The following is an 18,822-nucleotide window of genomic DNA, read 5'->3' on the forward strand; positions in this document are numbered from 1 at the left end:
GCAGGGAGCATGGACACCTGTGTGCCTCTGGTTGTTGGTGGGAAGCATCTGAAGTTTTCCTCAGATGCTCAAATGGATCTCATTTCAAAAACGTTGACTCACTCACTGGCTTATAGCCTGGAATTTCTTTTAACACATGAAGGTCCGGGCAGCACGGGTGGCTCAGTGGTTTAGCACCGCTTTTGACCCAGGGCGTGATCCTGAGGACCCGGGATTGAGTCCCACATCAGGCTCCCTGCATGGAGCCGTCTTCTCCCTCTGCCTATGTCTCTGCCTCTCTCTCTCTCTCTCTCTCTCTCATGAATAAATAAATAAAATCTTAAAAAAAAAAACACACACACATGAAGGTCCTTTCACTCTGTCTCCCCACTGCCCATTCAATTTCGGGGAAAGCAGTCCCTGCTGTGCTCACATTATCTCCCTCAGATCCCTGAAATCAGAATTAAATCAGATGGGTCTGGTTTCCCCCCAAATGTCATTCCCAAGGAAGCCCAAGGCCTTTGGCTCAGGGCATGATCCCAGGGTCCTGGGATCGAGTCCTACATCAGGCTCCCCACAGGGAGCCTGCTTCTCTGTCTGCCTATGTCTCTGCTTCTCTCTGTGTGCTCTCATGAGTAAATAAATAAAATCTTAGGAAAAAAAGATTCTATGAATCCAGGGATGTCTGGGTGGCTCAGTGGTTGAGCATCTGCCTTTGGCTCAGGGCATGATCCTGGAGTCCGGATCGAGTCCCACATCGGGTTCCCTGCATGGAGCCTGCTTCTCTCTATGTCTATATCTCTGCCTCTCTCTCTCTGTGTCTCTCATGAATAAATAAATAAATTTAAAAAAAGAAAGATTCTATGAACCCATAGGAAAGAAGCTGACAAAAGGCACAGAAAGTTTTTCTCACCTCTTCTGGGCGGCTGATTTCGATTCCTTCTGGGCCCGTGATACCCAAATCTAGCGCTTCCTTGGCACCCTGAATAAAAGACAGAAAATTGAGTGATACAAGAAAATCACAAACCCCAGGGACTCTCAAATATGTTGGACAGAGCCCATTGCAATAGACTTGCTACTTTTCTCACCTCTGTAGTATTCATCTCCCAAAGAGGGCAGAATCAGTACAGGGCTCCCTTGCAGTAAGGGGGCAGTTAGACTCTCCTAGGTCTCACCTCCATAAGGATGGACTATATTTTTTCCTCTTAAAATTACAGTTCTGTATCTAACCAGCAAGTTTGGGACATGAAAGACGATCGGACTGAAAGTCAGAACTACTCCACTGAAGTCTAGTCAAGTCTCTAGCTTCCAGCCACATCTAGATGAACCCTTTCCAAGTATCCTATTTAAGATCCAGGAGCACAAAGGGACTCATCTAATAGTGAGTAGACCGCTAATAATATCCCAGCTCTTCTGGAGGGCGGATGGTAACAGGAAAGCAGAGAGCTGACTCTTATTTATTCTGATGTCAAATCTCCTTAAAATATTTCTTAGAGGTGCTTCAAATTCTTTTGCTATAATGGAATTTAAATATCATATTAGAACTAAGACATTATCTAAGACTTAGAAACCATTTTGTACTGTGAAGAGTTTTTTTTTTGTTGTTGTTTTTTTACAGATAGTAGACAAGTTTGGATTTTCTGATTAAGATTTGTCATCTGTGGGGTTGTCAACATCTTGCACTTTCTTTTATAACTTATTTTGTCTGAACAGAATTGTGAGATGGGTGATGGGTGGTCAGGAATCTCCCCCCTACCCAGACCCAGTTATCTGTATTGGCACCCCAGCACCCCCTCCCCCATATTCTCTATTCTCTATTGCCTTGCCTCGGCCACGAGCTCCCCATTCTCAGCATGGACTCGGGGGATCGCTCCAATGTCCTTGCAAGCATGCAACACTTGATACAGCTCGCTGTCCCGAAGCATATACAAGTCTTTGTAGGTCATGAACATCTGGAAGGAGTTGACGCCCTTCTCCCTTACCAGTGTCTCCATTTCTGCTTTCACCTGGAGAGCAAAATGCAAAGGCAATGCCACGTGAGTACAGATGTTCAAGAGGCTGGCTGGCAGACGCTGGCTCAGGATGGAGATGTGGGCCATATGACCACCAGCAACCTCACAGTATCATCTCACTTTTCACCCACCCCACAGGCTGCTGTGAGGTCATGTGAGCAAGCAGATGCAGAAGTACTTTGAAAATTGTCAAGTATGACACACATATAGGAACTTTATTGTTACTGTCCAGGCATGTTTCTGCTATTCCGTAGGCTTGTCCTATGTTTCTGACTCCAAGTTAGCCTTATTCATCAATGCACTAACACCTTTTTACTCTCAGGGCTTGTGCCCTCTGCCCCCTTAATAAATATGCACAATTCAGTAGACTAATGTTAAAAATCCTGTGACCCAAGGTGCCTGGCTGGCTCAGTCAATGGAGCATGCAACTCTTCTTGATCTTGGGGTTGTGGGTTCGAGCCCCAGGTAGGGCTTGGAGATTGCCTAAAAGTAAAATTAAAACAAACAAAGAAACCCAATCCTGAGACTCTGGGGAAAATCTAATTTAGGAATATGATCAAAGCTACATGAATAAGGAGTTTCATCCCAACGTTACCTATATTAGGAAAAAACTGGAAGCAACATTGGTCTGACAATAGGAATATAAAGTGAGGTTTATTTCGTTGATAGGACATTAGGTAGCCACCACACTGATGGTCATGAAGACCATGCAGCCAAACCAAAAATGCTCACATTGAGTAAAAGAGTTACTATGTAAAAAAGCACATATGAGGAAAAGACTGGAAGGAAATAAGCTAAAACAATAGTGGTTGTGTTGGAGTGACCAGATGATGGGCTTCTTTTCTATTTTTAAAATCTTCAGTTAGAAAGAAATTATTTGATAATAACAAAAAAATAATTTGAAATTCTAGATGTGTGGAAGTCCCCACAACCTCTGGGGACCTAAGGATGGCTGGCCTGGCTTCAGTGTGGCTGAGAACTGGAATGGATGCTCTATTCCAGGCCAACTCCAGGTGGAGGGAATAGAGAGGCTCCAGATAGGGTCATCCACCCAGGAGGGTGTCCAAAATAAACAAAACCCTCACCTGAGATAAGGGCTGACTGACATTTAGGGTGGTCTGTGCCTTTACCCAATACCAGGAGGGAGGTCTTCATGGTGTGAGGCTTGGAGGGGTCCGAGCTTTTCAGAAGGACCAGGTGAGAAATAACAGAGGAGACTGGGTGAGCCCCACACTCACAGCTAAAACCCAAGGGCAGAAGTACCTGAGGCTTTTAATTACCATCTGAGAAGGGAGTCAGGCCCTATAGACCAGTCTCTAGAGCTGAAGAACTTTGTAAAATGTCTTAATGCTTGTTGTTTTTGTTTTTTGTTTTTTTTTTTAAAGTAGACAATGTTATGCGCAAAGTGGGGTATGAACTCAGGATCCTGAGATCAAGAGCCACACGCTCTATTGACTGGGCCAGCCAGGTGCCCCAGTGCTTATTTATTTTTCTGATTCTAGGGCACCCACGGAGTACCGGCACATGGTGATTAACACGGAATTGATAAAAGAATGAGCATCCAGGCTGCTTCCCTGGGATAACAAGCAGTAAAAGTCCAGAAGTGAAACAAAATCTAAACGCTTGTCTATCTGTTTTGGGGAAGAGCAAGGAAGTAGGAATCGGGGAGAGGGGACTGGACTCTGGCCCTGAGGCCTGGATCAGTGGAAGGACAGGAAAGCCAGAGGGCCACAGCGGCTGAAGCGAGAAACGGCTCAGTGGGAGCCAGCCTCAGCATGTGCCAGGAGCAGCCTCACGGCTCTCAGAGCAGGAGCTGGGCCCCCCAGGAAAGAAGTAGCCCAGTCCATTTGTACCAGGCAGCAATAAGCCAGTCAGTATTGGTCCCTCTGTTCTGTTCTGAGCCCTCAGGACCAAGCTGTCACTTCCAGCATGACAATGAGCCTGACTCTTGCCAAGCCCACTATTCAGCAGCAGCCACTTTAGGGGTCAGCGGCGCTTACTGTAAAGTATTCCGTCAAATGCTTAAAAGAGTTGCTGCTGTGGTCTGAGCAAGGACTCAGCGCTCTCCGCACCTCTGGTCTTAGGCCCTCTGTGTCTGCTGGAAAACTGGCCCTTTAAATTAAGCAGAATGAGCCTTCTGGTCCTCTTGTGGAACCATGTGTTTTTTCTCTTGGCATTTGGGGGAGTTGGGATGGTGGTGGTGCGGGTCCCACACCTGTGGGAGAGCACCCCACCCTAGCTGACTCTGACCAAATGGCCCCTCTGCCTGTTCTAAAAAGAACATTCATTCTTCTTTTGGGATTCCACCCAGCACCATTACCTTGGGTGCCCACCAGGTGATCCCCACGTGCAGGGCATAGTCACAGCAGACCTTGGGGTCCGCCAGACCCCGGCACTTCTCATAGGCATCCACGAGGGAGGTTTCCTTATCAGGCAGGACGTGGCCGATGACCATGGTGGTGCCTCCAACTAGTGCTGCCTGCAGGAGACGGGAAAAGCAGTCTCATTACATCCCTTCCCACAGCCAAGTCACCAATGCAAAGACACACAGAGTCCTTGGGTGGACATTCAGGACAACCACAGACCCTATCAAGCAAGAGGCTGTGAGTCTCCAGTGCAGCAATGCTTGGGAAATTATAAGGAGCTGGACATACAGGAGCCAGTAACCTTTATCACCACTGTGGATCCAGCACAAACCCACTTCTTCCTTGTCATGGGTTCTAGCTCGGTGCTTTGGAATAAACACTTAGTGTGTTACCCCAGCCTGAGGCCAGCCTTTCTTTTCCAGACTCCCCTCCTCCCACACCCAATGATTTTAGCCAATGTGAATATAGAGACAACACAACCAAATGTTTGATGTAACAAAATGTCTATTTATAATTATTTAGTTATCCAGATGTATTTAAATCCTAATGAATAAAATGTTAATTTGGATATATCATTTTGTTTTATTCACTCATATTTCATGAAACGATTTTATTCCAAGTTTTCATGTGCACCTTCCGCATGGGAGTTCTTTGTCTTCAGTTTTTCCAAGCACGTTGAGTTCATTTCCATTTATCTTGTTTGAGATCGAGTACTTTTTAGGTCCCTGTATGATTTATCAATGAAAAATTACCCTATTCACAATCTCCACAAGATACCACTTAAAAAGAAATCGTTAAGAAGCCTCATTTGTGATTAAAAAAAAAAAAAAAAAAGCATAGCTCCAGGAATAATTACTAAATCTGTATTAAAGATTCACCTCGCCCATGCATACTTTTTTAACAACCAATTTGGTCGGCTGACCTGCACAAACTTCCAGAATGAGCATTGACCAAAGACTATTCCTGGCTAATGTTGTTCCCAAACAAAACTTCATCAAAACAGAATAATCAAGAGAGGGCTCTGCTACTTTCTGTATGCTCTGATAGAGGGTGACTTTTTTTTTTCCAATGAGTAGAAGTTTAGACAAAACCCATCCTTCTATTTGGGTCCTGACAGTAATTTGGATCAGCCTAAGTTTGAGTCCTCGTTCACCACCTCCCAGCTGGATAACCTCAGCCACATTACTTAACGTCTCTGAGATGCTTTACCTATAATAGCTATTATAATAGTTACTTAACCTCTCTAAGCTTTACCTAAATTAGTTCCCTGGCTGGTTAGTTGGGAAAATCAAGTGAAATGTCTTTAATAAAGTGGACTGAGTGAAGTCTGTCCTTATGTGTGCATTTAATTATCCAGACTTTGGCTGTTTATCTCTGTTTTCTGTAGAGGAAGAAAACGGGACAATGAAATTGTCTTAATGATTTCATGCTTCTCCAGTCACAGTCAAATCCTAAATCACAAATCAGAAACACTGCTGGGGATTGGGGAACTGAAAAAAGTTAATTTAGTGGTCAAAGAATTAAAATGAAAACTCTTGCAGCATGGATTTCCCATGCTGATGTTGGCTGGGCCACGTCGGGAGGGCAGGAGTCCGACTTCTTGCATGGCTTAAAGCCACCAACAGAGGGCGGTGGTTCTGCGGTACACAGCGAGGGAAATGGGATGGGGGTGCAGGGAAATGAGAAGGGGAAGAGCAGCAGATTGTAGCTTTACTCGCTGGTTTCTATTTGTGATCTGGCTGGATGTGCTGGGCTGATTCATCCTTACAGCAGGTGGTTGTACTCTATTCTTCCCTGAAATGCATTTCTTGCCTTTACATGTAGACACAGGGGATATCAGATATTGATATTTCATACACTAAATTGTTTTTATTTTATACACTTGTTTTACTGGTTCTAGATTGTCTTCCTCTACATCCCACTCAGTAGGTCTCTAGCCTTGGATAGAAAAAGAGGGACCTGGAAACAGGTGGAAACAGGATGATAAGAGAGCTGATACTGTTCTTAAGATCTGTGGGTCCCAGAGCAAGAGGAGAAAAGGAGGTCCCTATGCTGAATCTCTAAGTGGTTAAAAGTTACAGATCAAGCTAACTGTCAAACAGAATACATTCTATCCTCCTACTACTCTAACAAATATATGGCTGAGAAGGTCAGGCCTGAATTTAGAGCTCTTGGAGTCTTTGCAGCTCTGAGCTACATTATATGGGATGTTAACCTTCAGCCTTTGCAGCTGCCCCCTGCCCACATCCCTGATCCTGGGTTCATCCTGCAGCCTGCAGGTCTAAGATCTGCTCACTCCCTGCAAAATGCTACCCTTGGACCCAGGCATGCACACACAGGTAGTCTGGTTCCCAGCAGAAGAGATTCAAGCTTGCATAGGACCTGGAAGTGCTCAGGACCATTTACTAAGAAAGTCCAGGGACCCTGAGTCTAGAAGAGGACAGTGGGCTCTGGGTAGACACGATCCCTCTTGCCTGAGCCTAAGGACAGTAACTGAAGAGTTCTGGTAGGTGTCACTGGATGATGGTGCTGACTTTCTCACTTATTGGCTGGAATCCAGGGCCAGCTGTGTGCTCACTCTACACCTCACCTCCTGGGGGCCCAGAGAAGATCTGGTAGCAATGGATGTGAGAGCACCTGTAAGCTGGGAAGAGCCACATAAATATCTGGACTAATTATTTCTGCTATTACCTCAGGCCTCAAAGTACAAGTTTAACAGGATCAGCAAAGATTCAGGAGCCCAGACCAAATGCTGGATGTACAAGTATGTACGAGCACTTGTTGCCTCTCAGGCAAGATATATACAGAGCTGGCTTTTTTTTTTTTTTAAAGATTTTATTTATTTATTCATGAGAAACACAAAGAGGGGCAGAGATAGAGGCAGAGGGAGAAGCAGGTTCCATGAGGGAAGCCTGATGTGGGACTTGATCCCAGGATCTCGGGATCACTCCCCGAGCCAAAGGCAGATGCTCAACCGCTGAGCCACCCAGGCATCCCCAGAGCTGGCTTTTAAAATATGTACAGTTCCAACCCACGGGATGAATGCCGACAAGCTCTGTCTTCCTTGGAGTGTGATATCACAGATGTGACAGACCTTTTTACTGTCATCCCACACAGAAACAGCCTTGTAGAAATCAACAGAGAGCATGACCCAATCCTGTTTCTGAGGCTTTCAAAAGGATTATGTTTACAAGTATGGGACTGCGTGACTGCTGAATGTTCCTGGTTTTATGCAAAAATGGTGTTGGTTAAGCAAGCTGTGGACAATGTTTAATGGAAGTCAACAGAAATGATGTTCATGGAGTCTAAGTCATAACATGGAAAAAGGGTGATACTATATATAATGAGCGAAAAAGGCAGGATTCAATATGTGTGCCCAAGATGCTGAGAAGTATGTTTAAACACACAGGCACCCACACAAGGAAAAACATGGGAGGAAATATACCAAAACATTAACAAGGACTGTTTTGAGTGATGAGAATCTGAGTTATTTAGTTTCTCTAGCTTTCCGAAATCTATTTAATAGACATTATTTATAATATCTATTTTAAACAGAAATTGAGAAGAAGCTAAAAATTATTTAAAATTTAGTTAACCACGTGGGGCGCCTGGGTGGCTTAGTTGGTTATGTGTCTGACTCTTGGTTTCAGCTTGGATCATGATCTCAGGGTCCTGGGGTCAAGCCCCATTGGGCTCCCCACTCAGCGGGGAGTCTGCTTGAGAGTGTCTCTCTCTCTCTCTCTCTCTCTGTCCTTCTGCCCCTCCTTGCAGCCCCCCACATGTTCTCTCTCTCAAAACAAATAATAAATCCTTAAAAAAATTTAGTTAACCATGCTTATGTGTTCAAAATACTTTCTTCTGAAAATTATGAAATATTTCAACCATATAGTAAAATTATAGAAAATACTACAACACATAGCATGAACTCACCAGTCAAACATAACAGATTTAACATTTTTCGCTGTTTTTTAAAAAAACATTAAAAAAAGGGGGGGGCACCTGGGTGGCTCAGTTGGTTGAGTGTCTGCTTTTGGCATCCTGGGATGGAGCCCCACATCTGGCTCTCTGCTCAGTGGAGAGCCTGCTTCTCCCTCTCCCTCTGCCTGCTGCTCTGCCTACTTATGTGCACTCTCTCTCAAATAAATAAAAATCTTTAAAAAAAAAAAAAAAAGAAATACAAGCAATCCAACCAAAGCCCTCCATCCTGTTCTCTATCCCCCTCCCCAGAGGTTGACATATAAATTGCCCTAAAAATATATAAATCTATATATTTATGCTTTTACTATGGTTTGTCTTGTTAATTTAAAAAATCTACACAAACGGTATCCTACTGTCCATACGTTTTTGCAACTTGCTTTTTTAAAAAACTCAATATCTTTAAGATCTATTTCATTCATTTTAGTTAATTAATTAATTAATTAAATGAATGCTCTTCCACTTAGGTGTTTAACTCTGAGTTCATGGACATTTACCACCACATATGGTGCTTGAGTATTCCTGCTCATACGTGTACAGTCCCCATACGGAGGTAGAAGTTGCCAGGAAGTGGATGTGTAGCTTAGTGGTGCATGCACACCTCCAACTCTTACTACATGAGCCCAGGAGTTAATTACAGAGTTAATAGTGGATAACTTAATAGTGAATAAATGGATATTGGGATCATCTGTTTAATCAACAGACACAGCATTATTATACACATTTGGCAGGAGATGAAACAAAACTTGAGTATTTCAAAGGGTTACCATGATTTGTTTTTGACATTTGTGATCTTCTGCTGGGTGAATCTGGATTTATTTGATGCTCAGTAATGTCACCTCCATTTGCTTCCTAATACAACCCAATATACTTATTGGTAATCCACTTTCCAGGCATAAACTTGGGCAGAACTTGTACTGAAACTCAACCTACACCTGATAGAAATGTCACCTTCATGCTTTAGAAGTTCAGACCACTGCAGGGCACACAGGGTCTCCATAGGGACCAGGGCCATGCTCAGAAAGTTGGGAAGAAATTTCAGAAAAATATGATTTATTTGCTGACATCACAGTGTTGGAGAGAACAGTGTATTGGCCTTCCTGCCTCTGTCAAGACAAGGCTCTCTGGAGAGTCACTTACCATCTTCTGCCTGCTGCAGCTTGAATCACATTTTGCTGGGTTCCCAGTAGCAATGGTTTTTAAAAATATTCCAATTCCACACTCTCCATCCCTTGTCTCTGCCCTGCAACCCTTCCCCCAAAGCAGCAGCTTGTTCCAAGGTGGAACAACAGGTCAAGGCACAAACTTTGTGCTCTGCTATTTAGAAGGCACTTGAGCCAGAGCGAATCTGTGGGGTTTCTCACTGGGGAAGAGGGAGGGGCTTCCTGGAGCATATTTTCCTACAGGGCATAGACAAGGGGGTTTGTGTTGGGGGAGGTGATGGGAATAAAAAAGCAGGATCTGCTACTACATAGGCCTATCAACCAGGGGCAACTCAATCTTTAAAAATGGAATGCTCTAGCACTGAGAATCAAATAACAAGTATTTGGATGTGTTTTGTAGACTAGTGAGCGCGATGCAAACATTTCCACATTTTCTAATGCAGCTGGAAAAGGCAACACTGGTTCAGCTAGATCTGCTTCTCTTGGAATTGCTGAACTAGTTCTTTTGCTTTGCACATTAAAATTATCTTCTATCTTTTATTCACAATCTCCCAAAGTACAAGAGAAAAAAAAAATCACTAGCTCGGTGGTTTCTCTCTTGCTCCGAGTAACTTCCTTCACCATCAAGGATCTGTTGGCTTCTTAAAGGCCCTCTGGAGAGCCAGCTCTGAAGCACCACGGTGTCTTGGGACTTGAGAAACTTACCAAAACAAGGACCTGAGCATTTCATCAAATGGGATGACACATGTATGGTGCTTAGAGCCATGCCTGGCACTTGGTCAGTATCTTTCTCATCCTGAAACACAAGTTCACCAGCCATGGGCAGCTTTTTGGGCACCTGGTCTGTGGGGTCCCCCAGTTCCCTGCATGTAGAGAGGCTCTCCTGTTTGGGATTTAATGATTTGCTGTCATCATGTTAAAATTCTTCATAATTTTTTAACAAGGAGTCCCACATTTTTATTGACTGGCTACACTTGCCTAATTGAGGGTCATCTGGCTCTTAACAGGCTTACACTGAACTTCACCACCAATTCAGAAAGCTCATACTGGGGGCTCAGGACACTGACTCTCTGACAATTCCCTTCCAGGCAAGTTGAGTGCAGACCACTGCTCCAGCCTCCTTTGGAGTCACTCCCATTCCTGTCTATCAATTGCCTCCTTTCTCTGAGGAGGAAAACAAAAACAATAACAAAAACAAACAAAAAATTTAAAAACCACCCCTAATATTTCTGCAGGGTATCCCACTGCTGTGTGATCAGCTCCCTGGGGCCACCCTTTCTGTTCCCTGTGGCTATACAGACAGCTCTCAAGTCTTTTCCTGACCCAAAATTTACAGCCTATTGAGCTCATCCTGCAGCTGATTGGCTTTCTCTAAATTGTATATTTGCAATTAATTGCACTCCCAAACTTCCTTTTACTCTCCACTCTTACCTTCTGGGTCCATGGCCTCTCCCACATCATCTGGAGGCCTGGTCGCACGTCTGACCTCGCCATGCTCTTACTCTTAGCATTACCAACATAGCTAAAACTCACACTGCATTCTTTGAATTTTCTTTCTTTCTCTCTCTCTTACTTTTTAAGACTATTTTATTTATTTATTCATGAGAGGCACAGAGAGAGAGAGAGGCAGAGACACAGGCAGTAGGAGAAGCAGGCTCCATGCAGGGGGCCCGACGTGGGACTCGATCCTGGGACTCCAGGATCAGGCCCTGGGCTGAAGGCGGCGCTAAACCGCTGAGCCACCCAGGCTGCCCTCTCTTTTTCTTTTTAAAGATTTTATCCATCTATTTGACAGAGAGAGAGAAAGAGAGGGAGAGAGAGAGCACAAGCAGGGGGAGGGGCAAGAAGAGGGAGAAGGAGCAGCAGACTCCCTGCCAAGCAGGCAGCCCAACTCAGAACTCAATCCCAGGATCTCGGAACCATGACCTGAGCCGAAGGCAGACGCTCAACCTACTGAGCCACCCAGGCACCCTGATTTTTTGAATTTTCTGCAGAGGAAAACAGACAACCTTCAATCCACAATATATTTTGGGAAAAGGACATTTTCCTCAACTTACCCTGCCCGCCATTTGCAAGCATATTAATGTTATATTTAGAGGCAAAATAGTATAGTGACAAGAATCAGGCAGATCCAGGTTTAAATTCTAACTCCATCACTTACTTGTAAGAACATGGGCAAGTTGTGTAATCTTTGAGCTCCATTTCCTCATTTGTAAGATGAGGATAATAATATATACCCATGGCGTTACTCTAACTACATGAGATAATGCATGTAAAGCACTTAGCACAGTGTCTGCACATAGTAGGAGCCCAATAAATAGTAGTGTTTATTGGCAATATGTATAGTCTGTAGGTAGCATTAATGTACACACCATGTGCCCTTTACTACATATACCAGATGCTCCAGAAGAAGCAAGAAATACAAACATCTTAGGTACTGAGAGTGATTGGCAAACAGGACAAGAAAAAGGTTCATTTGTAATAGAAATGACTTCAACGTACTATGAGAGTACAAGGCATCAAAAGTGACGTTCCTCTTGGGGTGCCTGGGTGGCTCGATCGGTTAAGTATCTGCCTTCGGGTCAGGCTGTGATCTCAGGGGTCCTGGGTGGGCTCCCTGCTCAGCGGGGAGCCTGCTTCTCTCTCTCCCTCTACCCCTCCCCCTGCTCGTGAGCTCATGCCCTCTCAAGTAAATAGATAAAATCTTAAAAAAAAAAAAAAAGGTAACATTCCTCTTGGTGGCAGCATCAAGTGCAAAAGGCCAAAGGAAGAGAAGGACATACTGGATAGGCAACTTAAGAGCTGGCAGGTGGGCAAGACAGTGTGGGCAAAGTCAGGAGCACAGCAGATCTGTTTAGTTTAGGCTGAGACAGGTCTAATTAGGACCAAACTCTGAGGACCTTGCTGAACACGGATTGCATCTGGTTGGCAAAGGTTTGCAACTTGTGTGCTACGGAGGTGGTGGTCCTGAGGGAGGGGCACAGTTCCAGAGGGGACGTGGGGCCTCACCCCCCTCCTTGGACTAGTCAGTAGTCACAGCAGGCTCCGGAGCAGAGGAAGAATGTGAAGGCTGACTTCCGATACCCTGGCTCTGGAGTGCCAGCTGCACTGTGACGGCCCTGCATTTGGGGACAGAGATGGGAGGGACAAGTGTGAAAGCTGTTTCTCAGAAGAAGCAGCAGCAGCCAGGTTTGATGCTGGAAGGGAAGGTGGTGTAAATAATGAGGGAGGTTTCATGCTTGCGTGGCTGAGAAAACAGTATGAGGAGAGGGAAAGGAGTTTTTGTTCGTGCTAAGATAGAGCCGATCGGGGGCCATCCAAGTGGAGACGATCATGATTAATGATAACCAACACCCACTGAGCCTGTGCTCTGTGCCCCTTGAACTGCTACAACGACCCTGTGAAATAGGTACATTACTGTTCCCGTTGCTTCCATGAGGCAACTGAGGGTTGATCTTCATATCTATCAGGCTGGGAGGGACCCCTCTTCCCATCCATTCAAGAGGGGCGAGGAATCGAGAAGGGAGGAGATGATCAGAGGGTGCCCGGACCCTTGGTTCCAGACCTCTTAGCAAAACAGGAAATGGAGTCAAATTCCCAGGGGCAAGGTTTGGAAAAATTAGAAGTGTGGCACTAAGCCCACACTCCTACAGGAGTGGCATGCAGAATCAGCTAGAGAGGGCTGGGCTCAGGAAGCTGGCAGAGGGCATGCAGAGGAAGCAGCCCGGGAGAGCTGAGGGACTGGGGAGTCCAGAGGGCAGGGACGGCTGACGAAGGGTCCAGGCAGAGATCCAGCATGCCAATAAAGGGGGAGGCATCTCAGGGCTGGCCCAGAGTTTGGCTGGGGCTTAGAGTGACATTTGCATTTTTCTGTTTGTTAGCAGTGTGGGGGGACAATATCTCTGGTGGGAGAAGCCGGGACTCTGCAGCCTGGCAGACCCAGATCCGAGTTGTTCTTCCTGTATCGCCTGTGGCCTTGGGTGAGCCAGCTCTGGCCTGAGAGGATGGGGGTGCCGTTCCTGGGGGGAGGGATCGCCGAGCGGGAAGAAGGGTTGTGGTGGACGTGCTGAGTTTGGGGGAGGCACACTGAGGTGTCTGAGCTGTAGCTCTAACAGCGGAATCATGGGTAACAGGTCACCTGGGGAGGCAAGGTGAGTAGGAGGAGGTGAACTGGGATAGGGCTCTGAGCTGCACACAGAGGATTGAGACGAAGATAAGATGAGGAAGAACACTGGGAAGGGTAGCCAAGAGGTGGGAGGAAGACCAGGCTGGCCGGAGGTTATGGGAGAAGCAAGCCCTCCTACCAGGGCAAGAAACTCCCTGGCTCACCGGCTTCTAGAAGATGGGAGCTGCCCTAAAGGCTAAATGCCCGCCCCCCCATCCCAACCCTGGGAGGCCTGAATGCCCCCTCCCCAGAAGTGAACAAACCAGGGCAGTTTGGGGGGTCTCAGGGACAGTGAACAAACATCTGCTCAGGAAGCCCTGATGTAAGCCTGTCTGGCGCTGGCTCAACAGGTGGACTCGGGGCGCGCATAGCACCACCACCAGCGCGAGCGCTCGGCGAAGGCCCAGAGGGTCTGAGGTTCCGTGTGAAGTCCTCATCTCCCCGCCACCCTTCAGCCTCAGCAATAAAGAGCAGGCCTCACCAACCCCCCCCCCCCCCTTGCAAGGAGCAGGCGGGTCATGCACAGGTCAGGAGGCTGGCAACAGCTTTTCTCCTCCTCCTTCTGTCTCAAATTCCTAAGTATAAAGGGGCTGCTGATTCTCTCGGTGGGGAGGGGGTGCTGCTCATGCAGCAGTGCTGGCAGCAGCACCCAGCACCAGAACCACCCGGCCGGTCTCATGTGCAGGGAAGGACGGTTCCTGAGCTCTGGGATTCTCACCCCTGGAGGTACCCAAGGCAGCAGAGAGTCACCCCTATTAGAGGGCCTTTGGATGAAACTAGGCCCAGAGAGAATCTCCCAGAGAGCTGCACCTCAGCCCAAGGACTTGGTCCCTTCCTCCCTCAATGCAGGGTGTGCTCCAGGAGAGGGTCAGCTGCACAGCAAAGTACTTCCCTCAACAAGTCTTCACAACAGGGGCACCTGGGTGGCTCAGTGGTTGAGCATCTGCCTTTGGCTCAGGTTGTGATTCCAGGATCCTGGGATTGAGTCCTGCATTGGAATCCCCACAGGGAGCCTGCTTCTCCCTCTGCCTATGTCTCTGCCTCGGTGTGTGTGTCTCTCATGAATAAATAAATAAAATCTTAAAAAAAAAAAAAGTCTTCACAACCACCTCTTGCCACAGAGGTTTTTATACCTTAGTTTCTTAAAGCTGGGCCAAGACTGGGAACTAGGTATTTTTACTCCAAATCCCATACTCTTCTGTAAATGCTAAGAACACATCTGATACCTATAAAACAGTAACTAAGCCCAAAACCTTATAGCCTGGGGTGATCTCACCATGCCTCAGGGTTTCCTAGAGGGAATACTTAAAATAGACAACTGATAAGGAAGTATATACATCAGCCCTAACATTTTCTGGCTTCCGGAACTAGGAATACGTGGATACCAACTGGAGGGAGAATGTAAAAGCACGCATGAGATGATGCACATTTTCATGGTTAAGACATTTCCTTTAAACCATGAAATGAATTGTGTTAATTCCCAGACATGGCAGATGGGCGTGTTGCAGGGATACAGAAGCAGCTTGCTCAGTACAAAGTGACATCACTCTTGCCGAAGCCAGCAGGCTCCTGTGGCAGTTACCTCCTGGGCTGAGCTCACTTTCAGGAGAGAGAATAATATTTACTGATCACCTACTATGTGCTGTGCTCTTAACATTATTATCTTATTTGATCCTTAAGATGAGCCTGCAATTGAAAGCAAGGACTCAGACAGATACATGTGCCCATAGCCAAAAGGTAGAAGCAACCCAAGGGTCGAGGGATGCGTAGATAGAGAAATAAATTGTGATATATATGAATGTTACCTAGTCTTAAAAAATAGGAAATTCAGACCCATGTTACAATGCAATTGAAACTGGAGAATGTTATGCTAAATGAAATAAGCCAGTCACAAATGAACTAATACTGTATGAATCCACATAGATGAAGTACCTAGGGTAGTCAAGGTCACAGTGCCAGAAAGTGGAATGGTGGTTGCCAGGGGTTGGGGGTAGAGGGGAATGAGGTCATATTAATGAGTACAGAGTTTCAGCTAGTGAAGATGAAAAAATTCTGGGGATGGATTTTTTTTTTTAATCTTTTTAAAGGGCAGCCCGGGTGGCTCAATGGTTTGGTGCCTGCCTTCGGCCCAGGGCGTGATCCTGGAGACCCGGGATCGAGTCCCACGTCGGGCTCCCTGCGTGGAGGCTGCTCCTCCCTCTGCCTGTGTCTCTGCCTCTCTCTCTCTGTCTCTCAAAATAAATAAATAAAATCTTTTAAAAAGATTTTTTTGAAAGATTTTATTTATTTGAGAGAGAGAATGAGCATGGGGAGGGGCAGAGGGAAAGTGAGAAAGCAGAGTCCCGGCTGAGTGCAGAGCCTGACTCAAGGCTCGATCCCAGAACTCTCGGATCATGATCTGAGCAGAAGGCAGATGTTTAATCGACTGAGCCCCACAGGTGCCCCTGGAGATGGATCATTACAGTGATAACATTGTGTATGTACTTAATGTCACTGACTTACCACACTTAAAAATGGTTAAAACGGGAAATTTTATGTTATATTTTAGCACAATAAAGACTTTAAAAAATATGATTCTATAGGGTAGAGGTTACTCAACTCCTTTTATAGATAAGAAAGCAGACTCAGAGGAAATCGCACAGCCAGACTGAATGAGGGTCCATCTGATTCTAGAGCCCCCACGTTTCCTATATATTATGCTGTCCCTTCTAGAGCTCAGGATAGCCCTAGCCTGACTGAGGGGGCTCCCTGGCCCCAAGATTCCTCTGTGAAAAGATGGAGAAAAGCCCAAGTGAAATTGGACCTAACTGCAGTTTAGGAACAGAGGGGTAGGTGTGGCTTGAGCTTGAATTACAGGGCTAACTCTGAGAATTGTGCCAACATCTAAAATTATGAAATGAGGAGCTCCGGGCTTCTCTCTAATCCAGAATGATTATCTTCACTGCTGAGCATCCAATTTAAATTCATTGTGTCTAATACAAAGCCACAGTACAGAGCAGGCTGTCTCCCGACATGCAGTTACCATGGAGACTGGAGATGATCCTCAAAGGGAGTTATGTGGTGGAGAGAACGTGGCTGCCAGCTTCTAAGAAGCCAAGGGGCCTGGGGAAACCATTCTAAAATAGAGCTGCACAGAGAGGCCCTTTGTCATTCTCCTGCTTAGCAAAGCCCCTTCTAATCCCAAAGCAGGAAAGTTTACAGGCAAGCAGGGCGCGACCATATTTATTAAAAGTCCAGGCTGCCCACGGATGCCAGAGAGGAGGGATTTATCCACCATCCACAAATCAACCACACGTAACCCAACTTGCTCTCCTGCCTTGACGTGGGCGAGTCCTCATTCTGGTCCCAAAGCGAAGGATAACAATACCATCAAACTGCTGAGGGAGGCTGCCCTGGGGCCTCCCTGGATACATGGTGCTCAGGAATGGGGCTGGAGTCAAGACTGGGAGGCAGGCACACCTGTCCCTGCACTGATAAGCATGGCAAATATTTCACTTTCTGAGACTCAGCTTCCTCACCTGGGAAGAAAGGATACTGAGATAATAACAAGACCTGTCTGAGGTGGGGGAGAGGGGGCTTTCAAGATCAAAATAAGTGAATATTGGATATAACAGGTACTCTGACAAATGGGCCTGGACAGCTCGACACGTCCCTCTTGTAGGAGGGCAGGGGACAGAAGCTCATCAGTGGAGAGCCATGCACCGCCAGGAGCCACCCCGGGGCCTGGGATCCCACAGTCCATCAGAGGCCCACCATGCTTCATTCTGAACCTTGTATTTTTCCACACAGCAGGGAAAATATACTCTTTGATGGGCCATTAAGCCTAGGGCGTAGAGATTTGGAGCTAGTATGCTTTCCCAAATGTGAGTTCTAGAGTATCTTAAACCAAGCAAGTGACTCAGGCCATCAACCCAGAAAAGAGAAGCTACAGCCCAAGCCTGGCAGTAACAAGGGATACCAAAAAGAATGGAAACAGGGCAGAGGGACAAGGAAAGGGTGGCAATGGCTCAGTGGTTAGAATTTCAGTCCAAAAAAAAAAAAAAAAAAAGAATTTCAGTCCACAAAACTTTTGTTTTTTTATAGATTTTTTAATTTGCTCATGAGAGAGAGAGGCAGAGACATAGGCAGAGGGAGAAGCAGGCTCCCTGCGGGAAACCTGATGCGGGACTCAATCTTGGGACCCCAGGATCATGACCTGAGCCAAAGGCAAACGCTCAAACATTGAGTCACGCAGGTGTCCCAGTCCACAAAACTTTTACCTTCCTCTAGTTCCCTCAGTCCTCCCCAGCCTCCCCGTATTTGCCACTGACTGACTAAGGCAGAGAGGGAGCAAAATGGGCTCTTCCCCATGATGTCATTACAGTTTACTGTAGGGTAAGATCTGAGTCACTTGAAGATACTAGATCTCCATCGGTATGTAGCCCAGTGTCATGAGGACAACATCCTCAAGGCCCTCACCTGGACCCCCAATACCCAGTAACATTTCTTTTAACACACACTATCCACACACACACACACACACACACACACACTCATAGCTTTTTCCCCCCTCCAAATAACTTGAGAAAAACGTAAAGAAAAGTCTTAGCTTTTAGCTAACAGAAAGGGACCATGCTAAGGGCAGAGGATGTTTATCAATTATTTGGTTAATGCACTCAGTTTACTGTTCTCTTAAGTTTTTGGTTTATAGCCTGCACTAAAAAAGTTTGCTCCCAAAGAAGAAACAGCCAAGACAACTTTGAAAAAGAAGAACAGGGGCACCTGGGTGACTCACTTGGTTGAACGTCTGACTTTTGATTTTGGCTCGGGTCATAACCTCAGGGTTGCGAGATCTAGCCACACTTTGGGCTCTGTCCTTAGCATGGAGTCGGCTTAAGATGCTCTTTCTCCTTCCCCTCTGCCCCTTCCCACCGCTTGTGCCTTTACCCCAAGGAAATAAATAAATAGAACCTTTAAAAGAAAAAAAAAAAAGCAGAACAAAGTTGGAGGACTTATACTATCTGCATTCAAGTCTTATCGTAAAGATATAAAAATCAAGACAGGGTTGTATTGGTGTAAAGACAGACAAATAGATCAAAAGACTAGAAAAGTAAGTCCAGAAATAGACCCATACATAGTCAACTGCTTTATGACAAGGGATAATCTTGTCAACAAATGGTGTT

The 18,822-nt window shown here is 45.9% G+C and overlaps 1 protein-coding gene across 1 annotated transcript in view; it reads right to left on the minus strand.

Annotated features, from left to right (window-relative positions):
- Positions 1–18,822, minus strand: part of DPYSL5 (dihydropyrimidinase like 5) — a 97,520-nt gene that overhangs the window by 22,454 nt on the left and 56,244 nt on the right. Inside the window, exons 3-5 of the mRNA XM_025983894.2 lie at positions 4,312–4,470; positions 1,806–1,985; positions 893–961 (exon numbers count right to left, since the gene is read on the minus strand). Coding sequence (XP_025839679.1) covers positions 893–961; positions 1,806–1,985; positions 4,312–4,470 — 408 coding nt within the window. The remainder of the gene's footprint in view (positions 1–892; positions 962–1,805; positions 1,986–4,311; positions 4,471–18,822) is intronic.

This window comes from Vulpes vulpes, chromosome 8 (genome assembly GCF_048418805.1).
Source record: "Vulpes vulpes isolate BD-2025 chromosome 8, VulVul3, whole genome shotgun sequence".
Lineage (NCBI taxonomy): Eukaryota > Metazoa > Chordata > Mammalia > Carnivora > Canidae > Vulpes > Vulpes vulpes.